Source organism: Plecotus auritus (genome assembly GCF_963455305.1).
Source record: "Plecotus auritus genome assembly, chromosome: 3".
NCBI classification, from domain to species: Eukaryota; Metazoa; Chordata; class Mammalia; order Chiroptera; family Vespertilionidae; genus Plecotus; species Plecotus auritus.
The window spans coordinates 216,933,032-216,947,716 of NC_137772.1; the positions used below are offsets into that span (position 1 = coordinate 216,933,032).

The window sequence follows — 14,685 nt, forward strand, 5'->3', positions numbered from 1 at the left end:
AGGCGAAAACCCAGAGCGGGCGGTCTTAGCTGCCAAGTTCAAGGAAGGAAGTGATCGGCGGCGTCCAATGCTCCCCGCTATCCAGGACAAGTCCGTTCCAGTGCCAGCAGGTTCCGCGGAAAAGAGTTCAGATGCCTTGGCAGAAACAGGACCTCCAGCCCCATCTGCCAGGAGGCTGCCCAGCCCTCCATCCCATTCCTTCCCAAGCCACCGGGGCCCCCGGCACAGACACCCTCACTCGTGTGCGTCAACCGTGCGAAACGGCGTTCAACCTCCCGGACACGGCAGAGGAAAGCACACGGACCCCACGGGCCTACGGAAGACATTAGGACAGGGCCGAGGAGACGTCCTCCCTCCACTTCAGGGGTGGGCAAACTTTTTGACTCGAGGGCCACAATAGGTTCTTAAACTGGACCGGAGGGCCGGAACAAAAGCATGGATGGAGTGTTTGTGTGAACTAATATAAATTCAAAGTAAAGGAGCGGAGGGGAGAGCAAGAGAACCGGATAGAACAGCCGGATCCGGCCCGCGGGCCGTAGTTTGCCCACAGCTGCTCCACTTCATATTAGTCTTCGCAGAAATGATCGACTGAGCACACGGGCATTAACACATTTTTAAAAATCAAGAGATGGAGTATGAACAGTTGCCCACCCACCACCCCAGAAAGCACGGGGCACAGCGTGTCTGTGCGGGGCACATGTGTTTTCTGGCTTCACATCCTGGGGGTAGCCGGGTGGAAAGAAATGTGGAAACCCCAGGGCTCAGCAGAAGAACCAGAGACTCTCTTACTGAGGGGTCTTCACTCCCGGGCGGGGCGGGGGCAGAGCTGGGCAAGAGGCCGTTTTACTGCCACGAAATTGGTTCCAGACGGAAGCCAGGAAAGGTGTTGACTCCCTGCTGGTGCAGACACAGAAAGAACCTGCAGTACCGACTGTCCCAGGTTCCCAGGTCCCCCGTGCGGGTCCGGCCAGGGCCAGGGTGATGGGGGGACCGGGCTGTCTGTGGCTTGGGAAAGCCTAGCTTGAAGGTAATGACTTTCAGATGGACCGTGGGCTTGGGGGAAGGCATTGTGGCGAGGGTCTGGGGAGGGAAAAGCAGGGAGAAAAGAGGGGTTCCCCTGTGAGGCAACCGAAACAACCCATGTCCTGTCGGCGCCTTCTCCCGGCTTCCTTTCCAGAGGCCAGCTCGGAGGAGTGGGCCCGACCGTGGCATCCGCTGCCGGGTTCCCAGAGCCCGGGTCCCCCCAGCCCCATGATTCATGTCTTCTCTCTTCCCAAGGGCACGTCTCCCCCTCAAGTTGACGCGAGGCCAGCTCGAGGGTGGAGAAGCTGGGCAGCTGCGTACTCAGACGGGATGCCGACTGAGAGCTTTGTGGCTATTGCAGACGGGAGGGGCTCGCTTCACCCACTCAAGGCACCAGCACCCGCTGGCTAGGATGGAACTGTGCCGCTTCAGTGAGACTGGCTGGGACTGCAGGCCGGGGACCGGGTGTTCTCTGGCTTACAGCGCCCCCTAGCACTGGCCAGAGGGATAGGTCTGTGTGCTCCACCTGCCCACCTGAATAACTGGGAAGGGGCTGGTGGGGCCCATCAGCTCAACTCACTCAACCAGTTCTTACGGCCCTTGTTACCAACACTCGATTCCTGTCCTCAAAGGGCTTACAGTCCAGGAACAGAAGCAGAAAGAAGCACAGGGTGCTGTGGGGATACGCAGGAGGGAGAGGGTGAAGACTGGGGAAGGAAATCAGGAAAGGCTTCCTGGAGGTGGTGACATTGACGCTGTGATCTGAACAAAGTATAGGAGTTCAATCATTGTTGGAAAGACCGTATGGGGACAAGACCGGCTACTTCTCATCTCTGAGTGCTTATGATCCAGGAGGCAGGCAGACAGAAAAACAAGTCATGACAAGGGGCTCTCTCAGGAGCAAGACCTCAGTCTCTCCAATGCCTTCGCACCACAATCTCTGTGTCCAGTCTCAGCCTCGGAGGAGAGATCACAGTAAGAACTCAGTTGTTGCTGAGTGATTGACAGCTGCGCTTCAGTCATGGGCACCTTTGATTCGCCTCACACCTGTTTAAGTGGCACGATCTGTCTGCCCTTCAGTAACTCTCACCTTGTCCTTGAGAATTTCCCATGAGATCTTAGTCCTTTCTAGCCGGGGGGTGCAATGGGGGGGGGGGTGTAGGGGCTTGGAGACCACTGAGTTACATCTTTCATCCAATAAAATGGAAACTGAGGCCTGGAGAGGTGAGGTGACTTGTACACACACACACACACACACACACACACAGCTGTTCTTCTGCACCAACTTTTGGAACCGACCTCAGATCTTTTGTCTTTTAAAAAAATATTTTTTTAATACAAGCACCTTTCGTCCCCCTAGAAAGGTTTTACGTGTCTCTTTGCAGGGATGTGTTTGGAATGTTTTCAAAAGGTGTTAGATAATTATTTGGAAAGGAAAAACACGAAACGCACAAGAGATACAGGGCTGAGGAGTACAGGGCCGTGTTCGCTCGAGTGAGTTCACCGGGCCCCGCGGGGCAGAGGTGAAGATGATCATCACAGACGACTATTTGGTCAGTCGGGGTAGGGGAAATGCTTCCCATCGGTCACTGTCCAAACACGCTGGGAGGAACTCATCTGCAGATCTGAAAGGCAGGTCCAGGATGGCGAGTGGCTGGGTTTCCATGGCCAAGGTGCACGCCTCAGGCCATGGGCTGCGGCCGGTCCCGTGTGTGTGTGTGTGTGTGTGTGTGTGTGTGTGTGTGCGCGTGCCAGCGCCCGGGGAGGCTCAGGCAGCTACCGCCCTGTCCTGAGGCACTGCGGAAATTCCTTCACCTGTCTGGACCTTATTTTTCCCACTGATAAGAAGAGGATGGGACTTCTAAAAATCACGTTCCCGGAGATTCCAGCGTTCTGTAACTTGATAGGAAGGGGGTGGGTGGTCATGGGATCACCTTTCCTAGGAACGTTCCAGGAAGGGAAATTCCAGGTCAGCCAGATACATTTGGAGACTTCTTCAGTTCCCCCAAGGTTTATCCATGTATCATTGTTCTCAGCGGTCAAGAACAAGGGGGAGAGCCAGTGTCTTCACCTTTCCCATGGAGCCAGGGGCACCCATCTACCTTCGCACGTGGACTTGGAGAAGCGATGCTTGCGTATTAGGTCCCTGTGCACTGTGACCTCTGGCTGGCTGGCTGGCTGTGCGGTCTGCTTGCGGGAGGGGCTCCCTGGCATAGGGGCTGCCCCGCACAAAGATCCACGGAGCTTGCTCTCCTTTTCCTTAAGATGAGGCCTGAGCCGACCTTACAGGGGCAGGTGGGCGGAGGGGAGTCCCCTCAGGTTAGACATTAGGGAGAACTTCCCAACTGAAAGGGGAAATGAACTCTAAAGACACTACGAGGACTAGTTTAGGCTAGGGAGCAAGAGGAACTAACCCAAACCACCATTTCATTACCGTTCGCTGGAAACATCAGACTACTCGTGCGCTTCCAAAATTAAGAAGCTGCGGAAAGACAGTGGGGAGGGGGGGGCAGGTAAAGGCATGTACTGGGGGGTAGGGAAGGCTGGGAGGAGGTCAATGGGGGAAAAAAAGGAGACATATGTACTACTATTTGTAATACTTCAAACAATAAAAAAAAAAAGAAAAAAATTAAGAAGCTGCCATGGCCGAATGCCTCAGATGCTTTCAACGAGGAGCCTGCTGCTCAGAGTTCAGCAAGTTATCTGCCTCACACTCCTGTTCTAGGCAAGGCTCCCCTCGTAGAAAACATTGGCATTTGGGACAAAACCGTTAACATGAAAAGAAAAAAAGAGAAGCATCTTATCACATAAGATGCTTATCCAAAGTGGATTTGGTCTGGAAAGGCTTCTAAAACCTTCCACATGACTGGCACGGTGCAGGAATCAGTGCAACTCAAATCCCACCAAGCATGCCCTCATCCAACCTCCAGACTCAATGGGCTGCTGGCCACCCCCACCCCCAAGGCTCCCGGGACTCTACTCTGTGCTTCGAGGGCTAAAAAGCAGTGTGGCTAAACATCTCGGGCTTCAGAGTGTTGCTAGAGTGGCAGGGGAAACAATACAACCAGATCTCATGAAACGAGCCAGGTGCTGGAGCTGACATTGATAGAGGGAGGGATGGGGCTGGGTCAGGCTCCAAAACGGAGGTGGGAAGGGTCTTAAACGTCGGGAGGGGGAGACGACAGGAAAATGTGAAAACGAGATGCCTTTCCTTAGAGCTAAGAATTTTAAGGGGTACAAAGGCACTTAAAAATGTACTTGGAAAGACCATTTCCAAAGAAATGTCCTGCACGCCCCCCTCCACCCCCGTCACTTCTCTGAAGGGTAAACGGGGGAGTTTCTGAGAAAGAGGTTGAGCTTGCATTTCCGAGCAGTATTTTCAGCCCTTATTTTGTACTAAACTTTTCCTTATTTTTATAGCCAAGACAGTCGAGTCTCGTTCCACACGGGATGAGCGGGTAGAGAAAGGCAGAGAGACCAGGAGTGGAGAGACAGCAGGCGCCAGCTGCAGAAGGGCACGTGCGCACTTAGAACTGATGGCTGCTCCGGGCGCAGGGAGAGAAACCTCTCTCCCAAGGTGGACCGGCGTGGACGCAGCTCCTGGCTGGTTGCCAAGTCGTGGCACCTTTTCGGTGCTAGTCTCCTCATCTGGAAAGTGTCATTCAAACTTGGTGTCTCCCTCCCCAGGACTGTGAGGTGGAAGGGGGTGAGGTATGGAAAATATAAGGCAGCATCGAGATGCTCCTTAATAACGAGACTCAGAGCATTCGTTGCTAGCAATTACCCATTATCGTTCGCAGCCTAGGCTCCTAGGACCTGGTTTCACCCCAGTTTTGGATCACTTCACCTCCCCGCCCCCAATTCCTTGCCAAAGGGTGGAGACCTGTCTGCCCTAGGTGGGGCGACCTATCCTCCTGCCCTTTCTAGAGGCCCTGGCACTTGCTGTTCTCCCTGACTGGTGTTCCCTCCTCCCAGATGCTCGCAGGGAAGAGCCTTCTTCGTGTTCACATCTCAGCTGGGGTGTGCCCTCCTCAGAGACTTCCTACCCCACAGAAAGCAGCGCCCTCTGCAGCCATTTCTAGCCCAATGACTCTGTGGTGTGGCCTTCACAGCACTGCCCCCATAGACGGTCACCCTAGGCGTGTATTCCTGGATTTCCTGACATGTCCCCTGCAAGTTCCACGGGGGCAAGAACTTTGTTTTGCTGAACCCAACGTCCAGCACAGTGTTTGTTGAATGACTTCGCAATGTACTCCGGGTGAGTGGGGAACGGGCCTGCTATTATAGCCGCCAGCTCCAAAAGGCAGGAAAGCCGGGGGCGTGGGGGGGGTGGGGGGGAGAGGGTAGGTCACCTGTCTGATTTTCCCCTCTGACTCTGCTTTTTCAGAGAAGGTGGGAAGGTAAACTTTCTCCTAGCTTTTCATCCAGGTGCAGTCAAGGTCTCCAGGGCCAGGGCCGCCCTGACCCGCGGAGGGTGGGTGCTGGGGCGGGAGCAGTTGACTCCGGTTGAGTCGGGAGGCGCCCGGAGGGCGTGTAGGCGTGTGGCAGAGGTGCGGGCGGGAGGGGGCACGCGGGCGCTGCTCCCGGGGCTACCTACCCCGCCAGCGCGGGTCTGAGGCGCGTCCCAGTCCCTCCACTCCCGAGCCCAAAGCCGCATTATTCCCTATAAGGATCTGAACCGGCCGGGGGAGGCCCCGCCCCGTCGCCCCGCGCCCTCGGCCCCACCCCCTTTTCGGAGGGCCGATGAGGTAATGCGGCTCCGCGATTGGTCGGAGGGGCGGGACCCCGAGAGGGGGCGCCGGGGGTACGAGCGCTATATTACTCGGCCGCCGAGCAGCAGCGGCGCAGAGCAGGCAGCGAGCGGGCTCTCGGACGACTTCTCCTCCTGCTGCTCCAGCTCCCGCTCCTCGACCCGGAGCGACCGCCGGCCCGCAGAGTCGTGCGCCAGCGCCGAGGCCGCCTCGCCGCACCCGATCCGTCCCTTTGGGCACTCGGAGGGCAGCGCGCCGCGGTCCAAGTTGCCCCATACGGTGGGTGCACCGGCTCCGGCTGCAGCAGCCCCGCCGCCGGCGCGCACGGCAACTTCGGAGAGGCGAGCAGTGGCTCCTAGAGCAGCGATGACTCCCTGGCTCGGGCTGGTCGTGCTCCTGGGCACCTGGAGCCTGGGGTACTGGGGCGCCGAGGCGTGCACATGCTCGCCCACCCACCCCCAGGAAGCCTTCTGCAACTCTGACATAGGTAAGCTCTCCCTTGTCTCCGCGGGAGCTCCCCAGGGCCCCTCGTGCGGTGCAGCCCAGTCGGGGATGCTGCCCGCTGCTCGGGGTGCCATGGCGAACTCCCCTCTTTTTTTTCTGCCCGGGCTTGGGGCGAGGGCGCTGACATAGCCGACGGGGAGATGCCGCGCAGAGAAACCCCACAGGGTCTGAATGAACCCGTTGCAGCCTTTGCTCTCCTTTTAGGAGCTGAGGTCCCTATGGGTCCTTTTGACATCTGGTAAAACTCCCCTTTCACGATGGCGGGAGGAAGAGCTGGGGGTAAGGGGAAAGGGATCCTAGCACTTGGGATGCCTAATAAACTGTTGGGATGTTGAATAATTAAAAAAAAAAAAGTTGCCAGGCATGTGCACAGAAAGTGGCAGGAGAAACTTGAAGTTTCTGAGTTTGCATCGCTTAAGAAGTTCATGCTTTCCCCATGAGACCCACACCGACCTTGAGTTTCTCAGCAAGTGCTAATGGAGCTCCTTGGACTGCCAGCGGCGGGGTGGGTGGACTCCAGGGGAAAATGAGAAGAAAGCGGAGGGGCTGGCCCTCCCCCAGGAGCTGTACTGGAGAGTGTTGATGGCCAGCGGGAGGTGGCTTGTGTGAGGGATCACTTATCACAGAGCTGTGAGAAGTCACAGGAAGGCTATTTTTTCCCCCTTGAATGTGTGTGAGGAGGGGGAGAAGGAGCAGTGGAAAATAGACTTGTCACCAAAAGAACAAAGATGCCACGGGTCACACACAACAAGGTGACGATTCCAAGCTGGGCTTGTTGTCTTGATTAGAGCCACTCTGTACAAAGTAGCAGGGAGGGTCCTGGGAGAGCTGGTCTGGGAGCGTGCAGGACACGGGCTTGGATGGCGAGAGGTGGAGGAGCAGCTGGAAAACATCTCTCCTCTCCTTTCTAGCTCATAAAGCATGTCCAGCGGCCCCTGCTGTGTACGCGCGCGCATGTGTGTGTGTGTGTGTGTGTGTGTGTGTGTGCACGCCGGCCGGGCTGGGGTGGGACACAGTCTAGCCGCTCGGCTGAGTGGATTCAGAGGTGAAGAATGGAGTATGTGTGTTTTAAGTACAGTCATAAAGGGGAAGGAAATTTTCCACTGGGTCCTGGGTGAGGGCCTCCACAAGTGTGCTGTAGGGGAGGCGGGGGAGGAGGCAGGAGCCGGGCAGGGGAGGCAGCTGAGGTTGGGAGGGGCGCTGCTGGTGGGCCTGGCCTGGTCTAGGGGAATCAGGGAGGTGGCTGTGGGGACCAGGTCGGTCCAATTAGCAGGCCTGCTGGGGGGGGGGGGGAAGGGAGTGTGTGTAGCCTGGGGTCAAGTGGCACACCCTCCTCTCTCCAGGGGGACCAGGATGGCCCCTGGGTTTGTGGGTATGCCTGGAAGGGTTCTGCTGAGCTGCCTGAGGCCTGGGAGGTTTTCTCCCTTCTCCTGGGACTGACCTCACCCAAATTCCACCTGGCCTGTCTCCTCTCCCCAACCCCCGCCCCCTGTAGGTACATTCCTACCTGAGAGGTGTTGGGGAGCTGCAGCTGCTGGTTTCTGGTCTTGCTCATAGGAGTGCACACGGGGGCCTGGCATCTGACAGGTGGAGTCAGGGCCTTGCGCTTGACAATGGCTTGGCGTGTGCCCTTGGACTTGAAGGTGTATGGGGAGAGGGGAACCTCACGCTTCCTCCCTGCTCCTACCCTGGGCTTTTGGGTTTCCACCCTGCAAGCTGACCAGGGAGCAGTGGAAACAGAGGCACGGAAACCCCGCTTCCAAGTGGGGGCACTGCCTCACTGTTCACCGCTGAGGTTTCCTGCCGTGGGTCTGGGCTGATGCTGAAAGTTTCTTGTAATTTCTCTGGATTTACCCGAGAAATAGCCCCTCTCCCCGCAATAAACTCCAGAGAAAAGCGAAGTTCCCGGGAGGTGCCCAAAGACCAGAACACTGTGGTAGCAAAACTAAAAAAGAAACAATAAAAAAAATCTTTGATACGCTGGCTCCGGTCCAGAGCTGTGCTGCCTGGGTTTGGTGCACTGCACTGGTGGCAGCGATGAGATAATGCTTTTAGAAATGGGAGGTGTGGATGTGGGCTGCCCGCTGACCTCCGCTGCCTTGCAGCGCTGGTGGCCAGTAGGGGGCTCCCCGTTTTCCTAGTCACAGCCTCCCTAGTTTCCAATCCTGCCTGAAGACTGTTCTCCCCCAGAAGGAAATACATAGCAGCACCCCAGTCCCCTTGACCCCTATGGACCCACCGATCAATGCTGTAACTCATTAAAGAGGTTCAAGCCAGCCCACCAGCTTCCTCTTCCAGAACCTTCCTGGCTTTTTCCCCTCTTTGTGGCCTGGTGCCCTGTTGTTGGGTGAGGGGCATGGCATGCCTGGCTCCGCCCTCTCTAAGGAACCCCTCCACCTCCACCACCATGGCCTTCCCTCTCCTTTCTCCGCATCCACAGGTGCCTCTTTTGGACTTTCTCCCCTAAAGCCCTGGGGATTGGCACAGTCTTCTGGGTGAGGAAGAGTTCAAAGGTGTTTCTATGGCAACTCCAGGCCCTGCACCCCAGTGAAGTGTTTAGGAGCAGAGTAAACTACACGCTGGCTTATAAAACGCTCTGTGGGGGGAAGAAAGGACTTGGCAGCAGCCCTGTCTGTGGTCCCCTCCCCACCAGTCATGCCCTTGAAACTCCTCACAAAACCTTGACTCTGGAGGAGGGAAGGGAGGGGGCTGGGAATGAAGAAGGCAGTCTTGGCCGGGTGGATCCTGCTCCAGCAGCTCTGCCCAGCTCAGGCAGGGGTGGGCAGTGCGTGTGCCTGCCTGCCTGTGTGCGTGTGTGTGTGTGTGTGTGTGTGTGTGTAGGGGAGTGTTCCTGGGGTGGGGGGAGCAGTAGAGAGAGGATTTTGTTCACAGCTCTAAGCCCTTTTCTCTGCTGCCCCCGCCCCGCATAGAGGAAAGGGGCTGTGAGATGGAGTGTTGGGGGCCTGCCCCCTGTGCCTATTGGGAATCAGAGAGGAAGGCTCAGCTTGGGGGCCCTGCCAGGCCTGGAGGATGGTCCCCGGATATCACAGAATTGTTTTGACAGGGACCAGTGCCAGCAGATTCTTTCTGTATCAGATCTGAGGTTGTGGTTTTAGCAAAGAAGCCATTTTCAAAGAAGCCGGATCCATTCCCTCTCACGATCCCACACAATGACACTCCACACTGGGCTTTGGGACTTGAAAAAAAAAAGGGGGGGATCAAACTTCAGAAAGGAGCCAGCAGCCACTTGGGGAGGGGACCCAGGCTGCCCGACATCTTGGAACCCTCGGAAAGAGGAGAGCTGCTCTCAGATTCCTGCTGGCACACACACCTCACAGCAGGCTGAAGGGTGGGCGTTCTGTCCATTGAATCAGATGGAAACATGGAGGCTGAGAGAGGTTGTGCTTGCTCAAGGTCACCCGGCCCATCAACACTGCAGCTCACTGTAGCCCGCGAAGGCTAAATGCATTGTGCGCTATGCTGTTCTTCAATAACGTCTCAACTTTCACTTACCCTTGACATTCTGAGTCAGACCACCGCCCCTAGCACCAGGATGGGATGGACGGTGAACAAGAGTGCTTTACTTGTTGACTGGAGACGTTTCAAAAAATAGGAAGATAACCAAATGGCCAGAGATTTTCTTTACACGTCATCTTATGGGAGGGGGAACATATCATTATTATTTGAGGGTTTAAATGGAGAAAAAGAAAGAAACATTTCCGATGTCCTTTAGCTATGAGAACTGGAATAGACCCTGAAATTCACCAAGTCAAAGTAAATAAAAAAAGACCATCTCCCTGAGGCGCAGGGGGAAGTAGAACTACTAGATACAAGAATCTCAGGCTGCAATACTCTTTCCTTCCAGTGGGGTGAGCTGGGGCGCCCAGGACGCCTTGTCCAGTCGGTGCAGATGGCCAGGGGGGTGGGTGGGAAACTAGAGAGAGTCGGAGCCTGGGTCCCGGCTGGCTGGAGAAGCCCCGCCCTCGGTGGTGTCCCTTTCACAGTCCCTGGAGAGAGAAGGCTGGAACAGAGGCGCAGAGGTGGCCTGGGTGGAGGCCTTTGTTTGTTTTGTAGGAACCATTCGGCCCCACTGCTGAACGGCACATTCCGACAGGTTCCCCAACGGAAAACAAAAACAACACCACCATTCTCCCCTGCGTTCGGCTTTTCCCACTGCAACCAGGACAAGGAGGCCCCTTCTTCTAGCCTTTGTCACAGGCGGCTCCTGGGTGGCCTGGGGAGGCAGTGTGGGGTGGTGGAGAGGCCAGGGGGCGGGCAGAGCCGGGCGGACATCCTCCAGGGCGTGCTGGCTGTGTGTGCCTAGGCAGGCTATTGGATGTCTTTAAACTCCAGTTTTCTCCTTTATAAAAGGGGAATAATGGTTTGTACCACCTCAGCCCTTTAATTTTTACCTACATTTTAAAGTTACAAGTATTTTGTGAATATATTCTACATCCATGTATATATGTATGTATATCTTTATCTATTTATCTATCTAAAATCAGCTAAAGGTAAAGTCCTTTTTGATAACTTCCTCTAAGGAGCTAGCTCCTTCTCCAGACCCTTTCTTCTCTGTGCATTTACATACATAGGTACAGATAGAAAACTCAGAGTAGCTTTTCCCCTTAGAAACATGAATAGTAGAACAACACATAGAATCTGCTTTTTTTTTTCCATTGGACAATGTGTATTAGAGATTGGTCTCAGTTAACACATTTGGATCTACTTCATTCCTTTTAGATATAATGTTCCATGGGGTTGTAACTTAAAAACTGATTATGCAGCAATTACTCTGTGCGAGGCACCATTCTAAATAATTAGCATGCATCAACTCATTGCATTCTCTCAATAGTCCCGTGAGGCAGGTGAGCTGTTATCATCTCCATTTTACAGATGAGGAAACTGAGGCTTAGAACAATTACCTAGGCCAGTGGTCGGCAAACTCATTAGTCAACAGAGCCAACTACCAACAGTACAACGATTGAAATTTCTTTTGAGAGCCAAATTTTTTAAACTTAAACTTCTTCTAATGCCACTTCTTCAAAAATAGACTCGCCCAGGCTGTGGTATTTTGTGGAAGAGCCACACTCAAGGGTCCAAAGAGCCGCATGTGGCTCGCGAGCTGCAGTTTGCCGACCACGGACCTAGGAAATTTGTTCAAGGTTATAGCAGAGCCCATATTTAACCCCCTGCAACCTGATTCAAAAAATGTAATCACCTGCTATATATTACATTATATTATATGATGTAATATTATGCTATATTTTACCATACGCTATTATATTACTATAATGATATAATATCCCTATAGGTATAGGTATATATTGATTGAGCCATTCACCTATTGGTAGATATCTAGGTTTCTAACAGCTTTTCATGCTTACAAAGACCGCTGCAACAGTCACTGCACAATGCTCTTGGTCACGGGAACAAATATATCTCCATGGAAAGTATACAATTGGAATTATTGGACACAAGGTACATGCATTTTACATTTGAGTAGTTCCCACAGGCTTGCCCTCCAGAGTGGCTGTGTTAACATAGTTCTTTTCACATGGAAAACAGCATGGATGGTCCTCAAAAAATTAAAAATGGAACTGCCTTACGACCCAGTGATTCCACTTCTGGGAATTTATCCTAAGAAACCCAAAACACTAATTGGAAAGAATGTATGCACCACCTATGTTCATTGCAGTGTTATTTACAATAGCCAAGAGATGGACATTATTCAGCCATAAAATATTGTTGGGCGACTAGGCAAAAACGGTGAAGGGATTGGAAAGTATTAAGTGGGTAGTTATAAAATCGTCACGGGGATGTCAAGTACAGCATAGGGAATACAGTCAATAATATTGTAGTAATTATGGATGGTGCCAGGTGGGTACCACAAATCCTGGAGGGATCACTTTGTAAAGTATAGGATCATCCTGTACACCTGAAATGAATACAGAGTCATATGAAATGTGCGCTGTAATAAAAACCCCAGTTCTGTTCGTTCGGATGGCGGAACCATTGCAGCCCTAGTCATACTTCCACGCTTCTTTCAAATGAGAACATTTTCCTTGACTTTCTAGGATTTTGCTCTTTTTTTGCTCATCCCTCTGTCCCTTTGCGAGCGAGCAAAATTAGGGACACTTAGACCAAGTTGACAGAAGCATTTTTACAGGGAGGGAGGGAGGGAGGGAGGGAGGGAGGGAGGGAGGGAGAGAGGGCGGGAGGGAGGGAGGGGCTGAAGTGCCAGGATAGCCTCGGCCCTTGACTTGTTGCCGGTGGGGTAATTCAGTGGAAGGTGGTCTTATTCTTTTGCTTTCATGGTAAGCCCGGGCCTTTCATTACATCAAGGTGTTGGACTTTGGGGTTTCACAGGAACCCAGGTTCAAGCTCACGTGCTGTATTCTGAAGAGACCCATACAGGGTTTATTTGCTGCCTCAAAGGTGTCCCCCAGGTCACTGGCTCTGGCCAGGTTCATGATGGCGCAAGGGGACACATCCCTCTGTCCCCCTTCCCCTCGCCATTGCATTTGGGATGCTGCTTGGGCGGGAGTGGTGCGATGGCCGTGGAGATGGACCGAGGGGGGGGGGGGCAGTGGGCCTCAGCCAAGAATGACGCCGTCACCATGGCAGCTGCAAGGCTGGTTGAGAGCGACGTGCAGTGTCCTGATTAAAACTCCTCGGGTGTCCTACCCTGGCTCATCGGGGCCAGGATGGCGCTGGCCCACCTCTCCATCCTCCTCCTCACTGGCCCTTGAAGCTCCTGTGCTCAGATTCTCTCTCGGGGTCTTGGCCCTGCCACCCTCTTGGTTTCGAGCACCCCTTACTAACTTCTCATCCTCCAGGTCTCGCTCGGTCCCATTTCCCTGCCTACTCCTGGCATCACCTTGCCCGCATTGGAAACGTTTAAAAACACCATCTTTAGCAAAAACCAAGTTCTCCAAAGCTGTGTGGGAACCTCCCAGAGTGGGTCCTGTTTGGGCCGGGCGAAACCTAGGGGCTGGGCACCACCCAATGGGACGCATCTAACCCCTCCGAGAGGAAGGCACCTCTATGCTGTTGGCGTTATTTGATAAGTCCAACCCCATCTTCTGGACATAGTACTCCACCGCCCTCCCAGAGGAAGACAAAGTGATTTTTAAATACCACCCAGCAGGGCATCCCCAACAATGACAGCCACCTTGCATTAAGGTGCACGGACTAGGCACCAGGCACTGTACCAACTCCTCACTTGCATACCACGTCACGCTGTGAGGCTGGAGGGGTGAACGTGCTAGTCCAAGATCACACCGCTACGAAGCAGAGGAGCCAGAACCTACACCTGCTAGTCAGTCTCCAAAACTTGTATTCTGAATCGGTCTCAAGCACAGACCCAGAGCTAGTATTCTTTGGACTTGGGGAGATGCATTACCTTTTGTAACTCCCCCCCCCCCACATTGGTCTTTTGACTCCGCATGTTGGGGTTCCCCTCCGTATGCTTCTCTTTGATTTCCTCCTATAGCCAGCCTCTCCAGCCCCTGCCTCCCCCGCTGCCACCAATTTTATGACAGGAAGGTCCTAACAAAACCCATTTTATGACACTATGGTCCTAACACTATTGACCCTCTTTCTAATTCTTAACCCAGTGCTCTTTCCACTGAATCAGCGGTTCCCAGCCCTTCCAACACCAAGGACTATTTTTATTCATTTTCCTTCAATGAATTCCATGTTAGGAAACATTATCCACCACAACTTCATGTGTTGAGAGTTGATTACTTTTCCATTAAAAATAAAACTGCTACACTGTATCCATCACGGCCATGCCAGCCAGTCTAATGTTATTCTGGCTTAATCAGCAAATACACCAATTAGTTGCAACCCAGAGCCAAGAATGTTGGTGTTTGCTTCAGTCTGGGAAGCATTTCTGGGTTATGGATGATTGTGGCATACGGTTTGGTTGGCTTACTGAAATGCTGAAAATAGCTCGTGGACTCCTTCGTAGGTCACTGTTCTTTTTTTTTTTTTAATTTTTTAAAAAATTGATTTCAGAGAAGGGAGAGGGAGAGAGAGAGAGAGAAACACCAGTGATGAGAGAGAATCACTGATCGGCTGCCTCCTACCCACAGTGGGGATCGAGCCCGCAACCCAGGCTTATGCCCTGGCTGGGAATCAAACCATGGCCTCCTGGTTCATAGAGAGAGACACACCAATAACGAGAGAGAATCATTGATTGGCTGCTTCCTGCAAGCCCCCGACTGGGGGATCCATCGAGCCTGCAACCTGGGCATGTGCCCTGACTGGGAATTGAACTGTGACCTCCCGGTTCAAAGGTCGATGCTCAACCACTGAGCCACACCGGCTGGGCTAGCTCACTGTTCTTTCCCCCTCTGAGATTGGTTCCTTAGTGTCACATCAGCTTACCATCTCTCCTCCCTGG

General features: G+C 53.6%; 2 protein-coding genes across 3 annotated transcripts in view; one reads left to right on the forward strand and one right to left on the reverse strand.

The window, feature by feature from the left end:
• SYN3 (synapsin III) overlaps window positions 1-14,685 on the reverse strand; it is a 391,487-nt gene that overhangs the window by 203,859 nt on the left and 172,943 nt on the right. The gene's annotated exons all lie outside the window — the stretch shown is intronic.
• Window positions 5,754-14,685, forward strand: part of TIMP3 (TIMP metallopeptidase inhibitor 3) — a 53,341-nt gene continuing 44,409 nt past the window's right edge. The window contains exon 1 of the mRNA XM_080662716.1: window positions 5,754-6,261. Within this exon, the coding sequence (XP_080518842.1) occupies window positions 5,775-6,261 (487 nt within the window). The 5' untranslated portion in view covers window positions 5,754-5,774. The remainder of the gene's footprint in view (window positions 6,262-14,685) is intronic.